Source organism: Tursiops truncatus, chromosome 18, assembly GCF_011762595.2.
Source record: "Tursiops truncatus isolate mTurTru1 chromosome 18, mTurTru1.mat.Y, whole genome shotgun sequence".
Classification (NCBI taxonomy): Eukaryota; Metazoa; Chordata; class Mammalia; order Artiodactyla; family Delphinidae; genus Tursiops; species Tursiops truncatus.
This window is the reverse complement of record NC_047051.1, coordinates 20,516,635-20,535,079: the sequence shown is the minus strand read 5'-3', so window position 1 is coordinate 20,535,079 and position 18,445 is coordinate 20,516,635. Positions and strand designations below refer to the sequence as shown.

At 40.3% G+C, this 18,445-nt stretch overlaps 1 protein-coding gene across 1 annotated transcript in view; it reads left to right on the top strand.

Moving 5' to 3' along the window:
* The first annotated feature begins 15,373 nt into the window (after positions 1-15,373).
* Positions 15,374-18,445, top strand: part of LRRC63 (leucine rich repeat containing 63) — a 41,286-nt gene continuing 38,214 nt past the window's right edge. The window contains exon 1 of the mRNA XM_019936419.3: positions 15,374-15,494. Coding sequence (XP_019791978.2) covers positions 15,410-15,494 — 85 coding nt within the window. The 5' untranslated portion in view covers positions 15,374-15,409. The remainder of the gene's footprint in view (positions 15,495-18,445) is intronic.

The following is an 18,445-nucleotide window of genomic DNA, read 5'->3' as shown; positions in this document are numbered from 1 at the left end:
TTCCCAGACCAGGGCTCGAACCTGTGTCCCCTGCACTGGCAGGTGGATTCTTAACCACTGCGCCACCAGGGAAGTCCCTGGCCACATACCTTTTACAGATGAAGGCTGAGCGTTTGTTAACCAACAAGTAGAAGTCTTCTTTTAAATGAATTATAGAGTAGCCAGAAAATGTGACAAATATATGCCCCAGTGGTTACACATTTTAACCTGAGTAGTTTAACAGGAACTTGTGGTTCCTGTTACCACTCCAGAGGGCTGTGTCAGTTGTCAACACAGTGAGGTCTGGGCCTTACAGAGGCCTCCTAGTCCTTTATGACTCCAGTCAGAGGAATGAGAACATGGGAGAGAGAAGAATCCTTTGCCATCTCATCTCCTTTCTCATCTCATCTCCTTTCTCATCTCATTGCTCCTTCCCATGTAAGTCAAAAGAAATGAAGGGTAGGGTTTCCCTGGTGGCGCAGTGGTTGAGAGTCCGCCTGCCAATGCAGGGGACATGGGTTCGTGCCGCGGTCCGGGAAGATCCCACATGCCGCAGAGCGGCTGGGCCCGTGAGCCATGGCTGCTGAGCCTGTGCGTCCGGAGCCTGTGCTCTGCAATGGGAGAGGCCACAACAGTGAGAGGTCCGCATACCATAAAAAACAAAACAAAACAAAACAAACAAATAAAAAAGAAATGAAGGGTAAATGAAAGATAAACAAAAATATATATATTTTAAAATTAAGAATAAAAAAAGAAATGAATGAGCCAGAATGAATGAACTTCTCCAAAACTACTTCCAGTGGTAGTTTCACTGAAGCTACTGAATTTATAAATTTTCATTTTGTAAGTGTTCAGAGAGAGGAAGCAAAGCTTCAGAGTAAGTATACAACTCTGCCTACTGTAGCAGGTGGCAACAGTGAGCACACAGGGTTGTTTTAATCTCTAAGCCATTTCCCTGCCTATGGTTTGAGTCCATCTCAAATACCTCCAGGGACCAGGCAGGTAACTAAACTGAGCTAAATGAGCGAAGTGTAGGTGGCAGGAACTGACACACACTGGAAAATGTATGTCTTGTCTAAAGGTAGTAGCAGAAGGAAGGCAAATTTGATTGTTCAAGAGAAACCAAAAATCTGATTTTCTTGGGAAATCATCTGATTTTTAAAAATATTGGCAATGAATTTTAAAATATTAAATGTCATATTGGTTACTCTGTAACTGATTCATCCAGAGGTCATTAATTTACAACCTCTGGTCTATGGCAAGTTTGCTGTGTTTGCACAGAAACATGGAACTCATCACAGGTTTACAAACATGATTAACCTTAGCATATGCAATCAGTGCAAAAGACTTAAGAATGCTGAAATAACCTAAAGGAAGAGGCATGCAATTATAATTGAAATGAAAAAAGAGAAAAATTTAAAACTTAAGAATAATAAGAACATAATGACCATTACTAGTGCATATTGGATGAAGATGTGACAGTAAAGATGATACTGAAAGGTTGATAACAAATCATGCAAAATGTTGAAACAGGCTTTACCTATGTAATCATTACCATCATCATCATCATCATCAACATTATCATCTGCAAGAAACTAGGGAAAAATCTTTGGTGTGATAAATGTTGGATGTCTAATGTTAATTTAGAGGAAGAAAGCTAAGAATCTGAGTCATAACATACTGTGGCAAATTACTGCTCAAAGTTGTTGCAAGGCGTGGATAAGTCTATTGGTTCAAAGCCTGTTTCACTAAGGCTTGTGTTGAGGTTCCAGTACAGATTCATGCATCCATTCATTCATTCAACGAATATTTATTGAGCACTTACTATGTGCCAGGTACCATCAGAGGCACTGGAGATACAATAGTGCATGAATGAGACAAAAGTTCCTGACCTTCTGGAGTTGACATTCCAGTTAAGAGAGACAGACAATATACAATATAAATAAGTAAATTCTATATTACATACTGATAAGTCTTAGGGGGAAAAATTAAATCAGGAAAGGGGAATAGAAGTTTGTTTTTGTGTAGTATGTGTGCATCCTTTTGCAGGGAGAAGGGTGAAGAGGATTTGAAATTCTAAATAAGGGGAACAGGAAAGGCCTTACTGAGAAAGAAACATTTGCATAGACACACGAGGGAGGTGAGGGCTGACAGTGAGTGAGTGGAAGCGGAGCAAGCCTTGAGATATCTGGGGTAAGAAAAGTCCAGGCAGAAGGAACAAGTGTAAAGGTCCCAAGGGAAAGGTGCATGTGTCACTTTCAAGAGCAACATGATAAATCCAAGAACTAGGGGCAGAGCAGTAGCAGATGAGGTCAGGGCGGCCTGATCACACAGAGGGCTGGCTTTCACCATCAGTGGTACTGGAAGTCATTGCAGGGAAGGTGGTCTAATCAAAGGAGTTACAAGATTTGACATATGTTCTAAAAGGATCCTCTGACTGCTGTCATAATTGAACCAAAAGACAGCAAAGCCAGGGGCAGTGAGACCAGTTGGGAGGCTGTTTCAATAATCTAGGTGAGAGACAATGATGGCTTGGACTAAGGTCTTGGCAGTGGAGACAGCAAGAAGGCATCAGATTCTGTGTATATTTTTATTGTAGCACTGGGAGGATTTGCTGACATTCTTTGCGGCATATGAGAAAATGAAGAGGCAAGGATGACTCCAAGGCCTTTGGCCTGAGCCACTGGAAGGATGAAGCTGGCATTGATTGATGTGGAGAAGACTAGATGAAAGCAGGCTTGGGGGTGGAGAACAGCAAGAGTTCAGTTTTAGACCCATTAAGCCTACTGGGGATCCAATCAGGAGATGCGGCGTAGGCAGTTGGATATAGTGTCTGGAGGTCCACACTGTGGTTTAAATTTGAAGTCATCAGCATATATTTGGTATTTAAAGGTGTGAGATTGGATGAGATCACCTAGAGGGTGAATACAGATAAAGAAGAGAAATGGACCAAGCTCTGAGCTTTGGGGGCACTCTAACATAAAAGGTTAGGGAAATGAAGAGGGACCAGCAAAGCATACTAAGAAGGAACTCTCAGTGAGGTAGGAGATAAATCAGGTGATGGTAATGATTTGGAGGCCTACGAAAGATAGATCTCAAGTTGAGGAGAAGGCTCAACCTCTGAAAAGCCACTGGTGGTCATTTAAGGATGGACAACTACTGGCCACTGGATACAGAAACATGGAGGCCGCTAGTAGTCATGTAAGAGCAGTCTGGTGGAGGAGTGGGGCAAAAGTCCCATTGGAGAGCTTCCCTAAAAGAATGGGAGGGAAGAAATTGGAGATAGCAACTATAAACAAATTTCAAAAGATTTATTATAAAGGGAAGAAGAGAAATGTTGTGGAAGCTTGTTCAAGGGGGAAGTGGGCTCAAGAGATTTTTTTTTAAGACAGGAGAAATAACAGTATGTTTCTATGATTCCAGGAATTATCCAGCAGAGAGAAAGATAAAAATAATGCAAGAGACAGGGGGAAGATTAGCTGGGACAATTTGCTCGTATAGATAAGAGAAGATAAGCTCTAGTGAACAGTAGAGGGCTCAGCCTTGGCTAGGAGCAGAGACAGCTCATCTACAACGATAGGAGAGAGAGCTGAGTAAATGGTCACAGGTGCTGGGAGGTCGGGCTGTGGAAATTCTTCTGATTGCCTCTATATTCACAGTGAAGGATTTGGGGGAAGCTATGGAAGGGTTAAAGAGAAAGCAGAGTGTGTGAAATAACTGTTGAGGAGGTTGGAAGAGTGAATGCTTTAGGGGCAGAGGGTATGATGGCTGAGCAACATCCCAGGCTAGTGATTACATTTTAAAAATATTTTCCTTTTAATTTCTTAACTTTTCATCTTGAAATCATTTCAGAACTACAAAAAGATGCAAAAATAGTTCAAAGAATTCCCAAGTGCACTTCACTCAACTTCCCCAAATGTTAACATCTTATATAATCACAGTATAACTGTCCATATCAGAAAGTTATCACTGATCCACCACTCTTCAGTAAACTAGACCTTTTTCAAATTTAGCAAACTGTCCTATGAATGTTCTTTTTCTGGAGTAGGATCCAATCCACGATCCCATATTCTATTTAGTTGTGTTGTCTTCTTAGTCTCCTGTAATCTGGGACAGTTCTTCAGTCTGTCTTTCATTACCTTGACACCTTAGAAAAGGCTAGTCATAGAATGTCCCTCAGTTTGGGCTTGTCTGTTTCCTCACAATTTAAATCAGGTACGTAGTTTTGGCAAGAATATCACAAAAGTGATGTGTTGTTTTTAGTGCATCACATCGTGTGGCACGTGATCTCTGCCAGGGTCCTCCTCTGTAAAGGTACTATTTCCTTTATAATTAATAATACAGTGATCATGGATTTTAAAATACAAGCATTCCGTATGGTTTTTTTCCCCACCCCATTCATCTCCACTGGTGCAGGTACTGAGTAAGTGGAGGGTTGATTTAATATTGTGGTTTATCAAGTGAGGACCTCAACCAAGGTATAACTAAAACAGTTGTAGATATCATCAAAGAGAAGGGTTAACTGCCTCAAAAGATTTTCAAAGTAGACCAAGACAATCAATTATAGAAGAGATGTTTGATAGATTGATTATCAAAGGAGATAAACAGACCTGATTTTAAAGTTTTCCAGGTCTGGTTGATTGACACCCAGCTTTACTGGAAATACTTCTGGGGACTTTTGGGAAATACTACTTCAATCCACTTTTGTCATTATAGACTTACATACAAGTGTACTTGAAAACAGACTTCTGAAATCTAACCTGTTCATAAGTAGAAAAGAGGCTCTAGATTTTCATTCATCCATCCAACAAATACTTATTAGACCAATATCTGGTCCAAAACCTGAATACTTGGTTTGTACTACAGGTGATAGAGAAAACAAAAGATGTGTCAAATATCTGATTAAAACATTCCAGAGGCTCCATGAAAAGTCAAAGATTTTCCCAAATGACATTAAAAATATGATTAAATATTCTAAACTTCTGACACAGTAGATATGCCTAATTAAACATTTTTCTTGCAATAGGATCTTGAACGACTCTGTGGCTTCACCTATATACTCTCAAAGAAATGGAGGCCTGGGGTGAGGTGGAAAACATACCTGACCACAAGTCAAGAGATCCTGGATCAAAATTTGGCTGTTTCAACTTGTGTGGCCAGATGAAGCCGGTATAGCCAGGTGATTAAGAGCACATGCTCTGGAGTTACAAAGGTCTGGGTTCCTAACTTGGTTCCTAGGTTTATTGTCTTTGTGCCTTTGGACAAAGCTTCTTAATCCCTGTAAGCCTGTTTTTTCATCACAACGGGAAAAGTAAACAGCACTCACAGCCTAGCATAGTTACAAGGTATACAGGAAGTGATGCATGGAGAGCACTTAGCATAATGACCAATATACAAGATATGAACCAAACGTAAGTCATATTTAATAATTTTTATTATAGTTACTATTATTATTAGTCACCATTCTGTGCTTTGTTTTACATAACTGTAAAATGAGGGGCATCAGCTAGACCAGAATTTCTCAAACATGAATAAATATCTGGAAAAATTATCCCAAACGTCCAAAGTTGTCTTTATTTCTATTACGTGAGCAAACATAAAACTTGGCATAAACTGCTAATGCCATCAGAGCCTAAGTATAAATCCAAAATCAGGTTAAATTCAAAACAACAATAACAACAAAACCAAATTAAGTTATTTTAATGAGGATACTCGTGATTTTCTGGAATTAAATTGCCTTGTGAACATGGCGCTTATCCCCCATCGTGCGAGTTCTTCTGTGTTCACCGTCCAGGTTGTCTACTGTGTTCTGCTCAGTTCTCCCACTTTGCTTTCTTTGAACAACTGCAGGCTTCAGTGACATCATTTGGCCTTCACTTTGCATGAACTCATGAATTACTTGGAGCTGGTTCTTTTTCATTAGCTCATGAAAATTAAAGGAGGAAGTTGGCCTCAATTCTAGATACATCTCTTAATGCAGATCCCCGTGGATTCCCAGCTCCAAATCTTTCAGTAGCTCTCTGCCTGTCAAAATTCTGACATTTAAGTCTCTCCCAGACTTACATTTGCAGCCTTACCTACCCATCTTCTCTCTAGTCAAACTAGGATACCTTTTGCCATAGACTGTCGGTGTCCCTTCAAAACTCATATGTTAAAACCTAATCCCCAGGGTGATGGTATCTGGAGGTGAGGCCTTTGGGTGGAGCTCCCATGAATGGGATTAGTGCCCTTTTAAAAGAGATGCCAGAGAGCTCCCTTGCCCCTTCCATCATGTAAGGACACAGCAGAAGACAGCCATCTATGGAACAGGAAACGGGCCTCACCAGACATCGAATCTGCTGGTGCCTTGAACTTAGACTTCCCAGCTCCCAGAACTGTGAGAAATAAATGTTTATTAGGCACCAGTCTATGGTAATTTTGTTATAGCAGCCAGAACAGACAAAGACACTTGCAAAATATTCTTTTAGAATTTGCTGAGATTTTCTTTATGGCCAAGTAAGCATCAATCTTGGTCAATATTTCTTGTGTTCTGAAGAGTCTGTGTGTTCTCTGGTTAGTGGATACAGTTATCTATATACGTCTATCAGATCAAACTTATCAATTGGGTTATTCAAATTTTCTATATCCTTAGTACTCTTTTGTTTTCTTGATCTCTTAGTTACTGAGAGACGTGTTTTTAAAAAAATCCCCATTTTAGAAATGAATGTATCAATAACATCTCCTTGTAATTTTGTCCATTTTTGTTTCATGTATTTAGAAGTTACGTGGTTAGGTGCAGACAGTCTCATGTTGGCATGTCATCTTGATGAATCATTTCCTTGCATCCTTAAAAAATAAGTCCATGAGAGCCTACTTTGTCCAATATTCGTATATTTCTTGCCCAGAATTACAGTCAACTTCCTTGACACTTCACTGGCTAAGGTGTAGATTTTCTAGCTCCAGAGGATGGGTTGCAGTTTTGAGGCTCTCAACTTTATTCAAGGTGTTTTGATTCAGTTCTCTGCCCACTGGAGACTAGAGAGCTCATCTTTACTTCCTGTGTCAGTGGTACAATCCCAGTGCCTGGCCCCTAAAACTCCACGTTGGATACCCCTGTGGAGTACCATGGCTTCACCTCGACCTTACTTCACTGCCATTAAATTTTTTTGTATCAACACCTGGGATCTCCCTTTCTGTTCATCTCATACATATTTTATCTTACATTTCTATGTATTTGAGGTGGGTAGAAGGCTGTCCACGTCAGCACTAATAGCCACATAGACTGAAAGTCCTATCAGTGATTTCTAACCAATGAAACAAACCACACATGCTCAAGCATGAAATAACGTTATGAATATATATATATAATTTTGGGGAAGGGCACAAGTTCCATTTCAGTTTAATTTAGCAACAAAGAAAGTCACTGTTATATGTAATTATAATAATAATGGTCAGGAGTGTAGCCTCTTCTTTATACTATTAGATTCTGGAATTATCACTGGGAAAAAATGATAGTTGACATTTATTGAGCATTTTCAATACTCCAAGCACTGTATTAAAGCACTATGAGGACATTCTCATTTAATTTTCACAACAGTTCTATGTAGGGTAGGCGCCATTACTGTCCCAATTTTACAGATGTGGACATTAATAGTTAGAGGGTTGAGAAACTTGACCAAAGTCTTACAACTAGTAAATGGTGGAGACAGTACTCAAACCATGCCTGTTTGGTTTTAGGGCCCAAACATGTAACCACTTTATGTCTCATCTTAAATAGTGAGGTAGACAAACTGGGTACATTAGGTATCTATACTATACAAAGACTCCCTTCAAAATCACCACGGGGAATAATAAACACTAAAATGTAAAAATAGGCAAGAGACTAGAATAAGTCATTTATAATAGAAAACATTCAGTAATAAACAGAGGAAAAGATGTTTAAGCTCATTGATAATCAAATGCTAATTAAAATAAGATGTTATTTCCCACCTATTAGAATAGCAAAGCTTAAAAAATTGACTAATTCCCAGGATCAGTTAGAATGAAGGGAAATAAACACTCTTACACACAGCTGATAGGTGCTTAAATCAGGATTTCTAGAAGAAAAATAGGGGGACTTGCCTGGTGGCACAGTGGTTAAGAATCCACCTGCCAATGCAGGGGACACGGGTTCGAGCCCTGGTCCGGGAAGATCCCACATGCTGCGGAGCAACTAAGCCCGTGCACCACAACTACTGAGCCTGTGCTCTAGAGTCCGAGTGCCACAACTACTGAGCCCACGCGCCTAGAGCCCCTGCTCCATAACAAGAGAAGCCACCACAATAAGAAGCCCGCGCACCGCAACGAAGAGTAGACCCCACTCGCCGCAACTAGAGAAAGTCCGCGCGCAGCAACGAAGACCCAATGCAGCCAAAAATAAATACATAAATAAGAACCTTGAGAATATTTAAAAAAACAAACAAGAAAACCCACTGAATCAAGTCTAGTCCTCAAGTGTGGGTCTAAAAATCACAGCTGCTCTAATTCATTACAGCTCGTCTTACACTACAAGATTAGCAAAACCGGCCATTCTAGTTCCTAACTAACTAATTCCTACTAAGCAAATGGTGACAAGCCGGATTTGTTATACTTGTGGTTCCACTTTCAGTCACTGTGGTCTATCAGCTTAGCTCCTCACTGATCCCATAAGCCCCTTTTCCATTCACTGGGGACATCAAGTGCCTCACAACCATGTACTGAGGAGAAGCAGAGAGTGAGTGTGAGGATGAGATGCTTTTCTCCTCCCAAAAGGGATCACCTGGGCAAAGTGATATGAGAAGGTACAACTCCTCTGGATGCAAATCCTTTTCCATGCCAGGAGTCTGGGTTTGGGAAGTGGGTGTTGGGGAAGAAGGGGATGGTCTGGTTTCCTTAGCTCCTACTGAAAGAAGGGGTTACTAGAGGTATCTCCTTATGGGTCTGATTCGGATGGGTGGGTAGTGTGGGGTTCGTGGGTGCAAGGAATGTACCCCACCAGCAATGGCATGCGAGGTCTCCATGATTCAGGATGAGGTACCATCTGATGAAAAGCAGGAGCACAGACTTACTCTCATGCTATTTGGTGGTTTGCATGCAAATCTCTTGTAGTTACCGAACCTCTTCTTTAAAGCAAGTCTTAAGCAGAGCCATATTAATATGTCAAACAGATAACAGGGTAGTTGCTCTGCTTGGAACTGCGGTGGAGGGAAGAGCAAAGCCCCATGATCTGTCTTCCCCATGGCTCCTGAACAGAGCTGGACACCGTATCTCTTCCATTGGAGGGTATTACCTCACCTGGAATAACTGGCAGAGGAAATGAAGGAACAGGGTGAGAAAAGAAACAGTGTCCTGGGATTTACTAAGTTCAATCCTGATAAACTCTCCAACATCAAAACATAAGGGTGGGGGGGGTTGAGATTGTTGTAACTCTTGAAGAACTGTCAAGAGCATACTAAACTCACTGTGTGACACTGAAACTAAAGTGATGCTTCTGTTAGTCCGGTTGTGGTGTAAGAAATGTGAGTTCTTCACCAACATGGAGAATATAAAGCACCATGACATGTGCAGGCAACCTGTGCTCTTCCCCACCTGCCATCCCCAGGCCTCATTACACTTAGGACTGTCAGCATAAAGCAGAGTAAGTTTGAAAAGCAAATCCACCATATTTACTGTTTAAGAGCATGAACTGCTATTTGCCTTAGAATGAGGAGTAAGTCATTACAAAGCATTTCTGCTTACCTATGGTTCTACATGCTAGAGGTCTCTTTTTTTTTTTTTTTTTTTTTTTTTTTTTTTTTGCGGTACGCGGGCCTCTCACTGTTGCAGCCTCTCCCGTTGCAGAGCACAGGCTCCGGACGCGCAGGCTCAGCAGCCATGGCTCATGGGCCCAGCCGCTCCGCGGCACGTGGGATCCTCCGGACCGGGGCACAAACCCGTGTCCCCTGCATCGGCAGGCGGACTCTCAACCACGGCGCCACCAGGGAAGCCCTAGAGGTCTTTTTTGAGGACTGAACGGAAGGCACGCAGCGCCTCCACCTCCTGGCACATGCTCCTTGTAAGTTTAGGGCTAAATCCTAGCTGGTCCCAAGGACTCAGTAGATTATTCTCCCAAAGTCCAGTGAGCACTTTAGAAAAAACCTGAGAAAAATTATATACTTTCAGAACATCTTTCCCTCTAGCAATTCTGAGCAGGGACACACTGCAGCCTTTTGGCCTTTTCCACTTTTGTTTGGCTCACCAGCTGGCCTGGAGGACACCGAGAACAAAGCGGCTTTCATCCTTGGGTCACAGGTTGAAATTCATCATGGATTCGGTCCAGCTCAGTCAATGCTGACAGCAGTTCACGGACTCAACTCACGTAAATGACACAGGTCAAGGTCTCTTTACTCACATCACTGCACTTGGACATTTTCAGGCATGAGCTGTCCCATGGCTCCTCTGCGGCCCAGAGGGGTATAAGGACCAGTGACAGAATGTGGGGACCTGCCCTGGAGCATGCGCTGCATTTGTTCACAAGTTGAGAGGTGCAGACCTCTTTCACCAACATATCAGAGACGTTAGCAAACCAAGTGTGATACTTTATGGATAAATGCCCAGGATTCACCCTTCAACCCTCCAAATACTTTGGTTAACATCAACTATAATCACATAAAGCAGGGACAACGCAGATAGGAAATCTGAGCTATTTGTTTTTAACAGTTAGCATCTAATGAGGACTCACCTGTACCCAGCAGAACCTAAGTCCTTGACCTAGATTCTCTCTCTAAATCCTCACAACATCCTGAGTCAGGTACCATTTTACCCCAGTTTTACAGGTGAAGAAACCACAGGAGCTTTAATAGGTTGAGTAGTTGGTCCAAGGGCACAGAGCTATCAAGTAGCGGCCAGGGATTTGAACCCAGCCGAGCTGAGCTATGCTGCCTTGGATTGACATATGATGCAGGTAATAGAATTTTCAGTTAACGTGAGAACTGTGGAGTAAGATAAAACATAAAATCCACACTTAGACCAGTGCCTTCCACATGGTAAGTAACCACCATTGACATTTCATCACTCACAGCATGAAAGGCAATGTTGCTTAGTCAACCTAACATTAAGGAAACAAGTATTATCTACCCTTTTTTGGTGAAGGTCACAATCATACAATATACACAGATATCTAGTATCAGCTGGGCGCAGACAGTCTAAAACAATCACTGAAACTAAGGAAATACAGAACTGTTCCTAAGTGTTCGGGGTACTGTGAATACATAACAGTATTCTATCCAAGCAACATAATAAAAAAATGTTAAAAAAATTTAAAAACCTCAAGTAGTCATAATTATAAAGACTGAAAAGATTTAAATTTTCATTTTAATGTCTAAAATTATAAAGCCTCAAATGAATCATTACATGTTGTTTTAATAAACTTTAAAGTTTAGCACCTAGCAAAGAGCCTTACACACAGGTTCCAATAAATCATTCTGGAATGAATGGCTGAATTCATGAATATGCTTTTATAACAGGTAGACATTGTTCTTTCACTATGTCTGGGAATTTTTCTTAATTCTATGATGCAGGTTGCATGACCTTTCCTTATTAATAATGATTTTTCTGAAAAAAATCCCAGGACTATCATCATGAAAGACAAAAAGGAAAAACTAAATAACCCGCCCCTAAATAATTAAGAACAGAAACGAAGTTTTTGCCTTTGCAATGAGATAGGAGAGGTAAAAAGAAAAGCAGCTTCTTCAAAATATCTTTATTAACATTTAAGAAAATATAAAATTGTTCTCTATGCAGCAGCATGAAAACACATGAAACAAAAGTATACATTTAAACCACTGTGACTGGTGAAGAGTAAAGACATTTCTCAGTATATATATAAGAAAACAGGTAAACTCAGATCAAGAAAATACCTCTTTCTCAAAAGCTTTTTGTGCCTTGGTTTACCCTGGGGACTCAACAGTTTATTCAATGTGCTCTCAAAAATAACTGTTTTTTTTAAAAGAACTTCTAAAAAACTAATATGAGCACAAAAATACAGATCACTGCAGTTATTTCCAGAAAGTAGAATGCTACATTAAATCTACACTGACCAAACTATTTTGTAAACCTCCATCCGGTTTAAAAGGAAAACAAACAAACAGAGCGGTATATAGAAAATAGTTTTTCTATATATAGAAGATTTCCAGCAACAGTTTCTACACCATTCCAACAGAGCTGTGTCCTTTCACCAATAGCAAATCTGAGATTCCCCAAGTACTCCCCATTCGCTAGGAAAATAGCATTACCTGCAGGGTGCATAGGGTTGCTTGTGCGTAAGGCTTTTATCTCATTTTAGCAACATTAAAAAAAACCAAAAAAAACCGCAGAATGTATACAACCTTGGCGCTCACCATTACTGTGGCCTCCTTAATACAGTCTGCTAAAAGTGCTGCGGTTCAGTTTGACAAGCTTCATCACACAGCTAATGCGACAAACAAAAAGGATGACTGTACTGTACATCAGGTGAAGGAGACCCTTAAAATCAGAGGGAGTTGTATTATTTAAAGAGATATGATTATTTTTAAAAAAGAAAAGGAGATTGAGGTAGCAATGTTTCCCCCCAAAATTTAAAAATTAATAAATTAAATAAAAATAGTAAAAGAATCCAAATTGAATGTGATGTGTACTTTCTAAATCCGGCCTGCACTTGTACATCATTTCCATAGATGAAGCACGTAATCTGTGTTAGAAAAACTGATATATGCATATGAAACACACCAAGCCATGAACTGAATTTTCATAATCACGATCTCATTTACCTAAATGTTTGGTGCTAAGTAACAGAAGTAGTAAGTAGTGGAAGACAAAACATTCACACCTAAGGAGGTTACATATTAAACAGCCTTAGTTTCTGCCTGCTATTTGCTAGAACAAATCTGCAGGGAATGAAGCCTGATGCCTGATTCCATGTGTGACAAAGCATTTAAAAAAAAACTATTGATAAGTGCATCGCTTTGATTTTGACTATGCAATACTAAGTACAAATTTTAAAGGCCAAGCATTGGTCAGTAAAACTGAATCCCAGTAGTTCTCACGGTTCAAGCAAATTTTAAGAGGATAGGAACCTGACTCAATTTATCTATTGGAACATAAATATTTTTCATGGTTAAAAATATAAACATTTTTCACACTTACAAAATATGCACAACAAATATTACTTGAGACAAAACCTAGCAAACGGATCTGCCTATTGTCAACTTTCTTAGCTTTCTGAGAAGCTAATTAATCTATGCAGTCGATTAAGAGTGGAATAAATTCATAGTGTTGAGTAGCAGCTTAACTGGGACATAGTTATCTTACAAGGAAAAGAAACTACATACAAAGGAAAACAAGGTGCAGAATATTTCCCAGAGTCTGATGAAATACTTTTTTACTTTTCCACTTTTTTCACTGACTGTTTAAAAATATATGCTTGCTCCTAAGGAGAAAAAGGAAGACTTGGTTAGGGAGTAAATCTTGAAAGACCCCAAAGTTACAAAGATTTACACACAAGTCTCATCTTCCAACAACTGTACTAAAGTTCCTACACTTGTACTTACAAAATAAAGCAAAACAAAACAAAACACAAGACTGGAAGGTAGCTCCATCTACTTCACTTTCTGAGCTGGGATTTACACACCTACCTAATGAGTTTTCTCTCTCGCACTTTTTCCATCAAATCTCCAGAGAAACACATGCGCATACATGCAAACACACACGATGTATCGATCACTGCACGTACAGGTTCATCAACAACATGACACAGGACACAAGTCACAACACGATAGTCAGAACAAATAACTAGGACAGTGAGAAACGGGTTTCTTTTAAAGCTTTCTTGGATCCTTAATGCCCCTATGCCTACACATTTCCTATTCATCCAGGCACTTTAAAGGATCAGAAAGACAAAACAGGTTGCATTAAAGGAAGAGAAACAAAACAGAATGTTCGCTATTCGGGGGCCCTGTAAAATCAGCCCCGGGACCCGGCTGCGCAGAAGTGCAGCATGAAAGAATGCCAGCCTGGACCCTAGACACCCGAGTTAAGCACCTTGCAAGCGAGGAAAGTAAATACATAATAGTGGTCATTGTCATTAAGAATAAAAACAGTAATAACGATTGTCACCACGGGGTTCCGTACAGCAGGTGCACGTGGAGCGGGCTTCTCCTGCAGCCCGGCACAGCGGCTGGGCAAAGCGAATGGCCTCGGCGCGCGCCGCCCGCTGGGGCGGGACCCGCTGCGCAGTGCTCCGCAGGCGGGTGCGCTCCCCGCCCGGCCGCGCCCGGCCCCGCCCTCCCCTCTGCGCCTGCGCATTCCAGCGGCCAGGACGCTTTTATCGGCTTCCGGTTGCTAGGGCCTGTCTCCTTGGCCTCGGGTCGCACCTGGCGGTTGGGTGAGGGTGGCCTGAGTGCTTTCTTTCCGGACAGCGTATACCGCGGGAAGACCTGCGACCTCACTTGCCCTTAACCTGCCTAAATTCCCAGGAAGAGGAGATAAAAAAAGGAAAAGCTGATTGTTTTGAGAAGCAGCTGATTGCCCTAAAGGAGAGCGTGCAAGTCCAACGTTTCCAAGCATCTCTTCCAATAATAAGAACGGAAAATTACAGGCATCAAGTGGGACGTACTACCAGGAAGCATACCTTGAGTGCTTGTGTGCAAGTCATCCTGGGGGGATAAAGCGGCCCATTTGTGCAGCTCCAGAGCGTACCCGCCTAGACTGTCAACGGAATAGTGATGTCCCAGGCACTTTCATATTGTCGCGACTAAGCACACATATTTGGTTCTATCTTCTGGCGTCATTTCTCAAACAGTACTAATTGGGACCGCGATCCTGGAAAATCTCATTATATTGAAGACCATTTTTTTTTTGAGGTTAAATAGTTATGGCCCAAGTGTAGTGGTTGAAATTTAAAATAAGTCATTATTACAGAAAGGAAACAACTTATTTGTGAAGAGTTAGGTATTGTGGGTCTTCAGAGGCCATGGAAGGACTTCCTCACCTTTTTGACCAAAAACTCTTTCCAAATTTATAAATTGATAATATTTTGGAGGTAGGAAAAAAATGAGTGTCAGTTCTACTGTTCTGGAAAATCAGTATTTACTAGCTGAAATAACACTGACTGAACTTTTTGCTAACATGTGAAATTTTAGAATGATCCTGATTGGTAACAGTATATGTATTTTTAAATTTTGTATTAATTATAAACCTAAATTTTATTTAGATTCTTTCTAGAAGTTTTAAGAAATTATTTTCTTCCCCTCTTTTCCTTTTATAGGAATTCTGCTTGGACCCGGTATAGTATTAGTGTAGAACAAGTTTCATTAGGATGTAATCTGCATTCGAATGAATTATTTTTCAGCAACAATTCAAACACATTCAAAAACTTTTCAATTCTCAATAGCTGTGAAAAACAGTGCTTATTAGTAAAATGCAAAACCATCCGCAACTTCTTAGAAGACCCTTACCTCCAAATCTCCCTAAGCTGTCTTTATGTCAGAAGAAAGCCCGTGCAGGTATGTGCATTACTCAGATGTTTAACTTTATTTTTTACAGAAGTCTCTCAACCTGCACAGCTCAGAATCGCAATAAGGACATTCACTAATAACCAGCAACTTACAAATGTTTGTTGTAAGATGGTAACATCCAATTCATTTCTACAAGTACAGTTTATCCTCATCATTTGTGGATTCTGTAGGAGTGAATTTACCTAACTGCTAGAATCTATTTGTAACTCCTGAATCAGTACACTGTACTATATTTTGTCTTTTTAGCTCCAAAATATACCATGAAGAACACTTTGGAGCAGTATATAGAGCTCTTTCTCAGTCCTTTTATAATAGTGAAACTGTGCAGGAGGCGGGTATATATGATAATTCTCGGACACATGCAGGGCATTGAAAACACACATGTTCCCAGCTGAGGTCAAAGAAAGATATGGCTGTGCCTTCTTGTTTTAGCTCTCATATTACAAATAACTGCCCTTTTCCTGGTCTAGTTAGTGCCATGCTTTCTGAATTCTGTACTTTCTGTTGGTGATTTAACAGTCTAACATAGCCCCTAAGTATAGTACAAGAAGGCTGTGATGTGCCTTATGGAGAAAATATATGCCTTAGAGAAGCTACCTTCAGGCCTGAGTTACAGCGTTGTTGGCTGAGAGTTCAATGTTAATGAATGAACGATCTATATTAAATAAAGTGTCTTGAAATAGAAGCACATATAAAACAAGGTTATGTATTGATTGGCTGCTGATAATGTTGAGACCAGAGGCTTGGAGGAACCTAACCCCGTATCTTCCCAAGAAGTAATGGCTCAGTGTTGGATAACTCAGTGCTCACTGAGACTACAGAACAGAACTGCCACAAATCATGAGAACAGAGTGTACTTATAAGCACAGTGCTAAGAACTGGAGATATAATAGTGAGCAAAACCAAGTCTGCCACTCCTCTTTCTTAGTTACCCTCTGGTGGGATCCAATGATATACAACTAAATGTAAAATTATCCGTGATAAGTGCTGTGAAGTAAAGATGAGCCACTTTTATGATTATAACTTTATATAATACCCTTAATCCTCTATTTCTGTATATGGTATTTATTAACTCCTTACTTATAAGCAATGGTAAAATTAGCATATTTCCTCTTCTTTCCCCTTTTCAGTCTCCTCTACCCCCTGATTTTAGTTGATTATATTATTTTAGTGTCGGCATTTATACTGTTAAAACGTGCCTAGTCTAACTTAATTTACAATGCTAAATCATTACCTTTTGATCCATGGCTATTAAAGATGTGTCAATCAACATACCTATGTTACATCCAATTTCCTCTCTCACTTTCCCTACCAACTTTTGTTATATCATTTCTACATTTCTATAATGGTCTACATTTCTGCATTTACAATCTGTTCTGTAATAATAATACCCACAGTTATGTAGATATACTGCTCACTACTAGTTCTTTGGTTGTAGTTTTTCCGTTTATCTTTTGGTTGAAGTTTATCCTCTAGTACAGAGTTTCTCACTCTTGCTATTTGGGGCTGGATAATTTTTTTGTGGGGGGGGGCTTTCCTGCTTTTGACAACATGGAGATTCAACGACCTTAACTATTAGTAATCCTGTGTCTCCAAAGGTTCTGGGCAGAGTGCTTTGCATATAGTAGATGTTCAAAATACTCGAATAAATGAATGAATACTTAAAATGACTGAAATACAATTTATAAAAATGAATATTCAAACACTGAAATAAAAACCTGAAATAAATACCTGCAGTTTGCATACAATGCTAAACGCTGTAGGGAATGAATGACACGATTGATCTGGTCCCTGCCTTTCAGGACCTTTCAAGAACTTTAGTTAAACTCTAAAGATGAGATTCACATACAGTAAGTACCTTAAATAATAATACAAAGAGCATAGAATTTATGCCCAATTAATGGTACAGACAGTAGTACTTCATAAATGTGAGAAACCCTGGGGCAGGAATGGGGTGTGAACTAAGACTTGAGGAATTAGTGAAAGTGAAATGAAATATGTTTAATTATAGAGGAGACCCATGTAGTTTTTGATGGCAGAGGAGTCTATTGGAAAAGTGGAATTTTAACGTACTAGAAGAAAAAGAAAAGAAATCATGGGGATGGGGAAATGTATCAAAAAATAGGGAAGTCTATGGGCTTCCCTGGTGGCGCAGTGGTTGAGAGTCCGCCTGCCGATGCAGGGGACACGGGTTCGTGCCCCGGTCCGGGAAGATCCCACATGCCACGGAGCGGCTGGGCCCGTGAGCCATGGCCGCTGAGCCTGCGCTTCCGGAGCTTGTACCCCGCAACGGGAGAGGCCACAACAGTGAGAGGCCCGCGTACCGCAAAAATAAATAAATAAATAAATAAAAATTTAAAAAATAGGGAAGTCTAAATTGAGAAGACAGATATCTTCATTGGGCAGATTTCCCTAAGCACCTCTTCTCTCTGCACCCAGTCAGAGTGCTTACCTTTATGGTTCCAGAGTATCCCCTATCTACCCCCTTACTGAGCTCTTATTCTCTAGTGTAACTGTTTACCTGCCTGGTTTCTATATTAAATCATGAGATCTTTGATGGTAGTAAGGTTTGTGCTGTGTGATTGTCCCCTCAGCACTATGTGTACAGCTGGCACATGGGAGGTGTTAAATGTTTGTTTAATTAAGTAATGAGACCAGTAAGTATGGGTTGTGTTAATCAAGAAGGATGGATTGTATAAGGTTTAAGGTAGACTTTGGCAAAGGAAAATGATTTAAATTGGTTGGTAAGAGAAAGTATTCCACACCGTGTGAGCAACAAAAGAAACTCAGGTCTACCTAAAAAAAAAAAGAGTGTCAGAGAAGGATACGTGATCTCACTTGATCTAATAGGTTAAGTCTCTATTCTAAGCAAGAATAGCAACGATGTACTGGGTGATTGTAGCACAAGGATAAATGGAACGAATGACGGCGGTGTTATA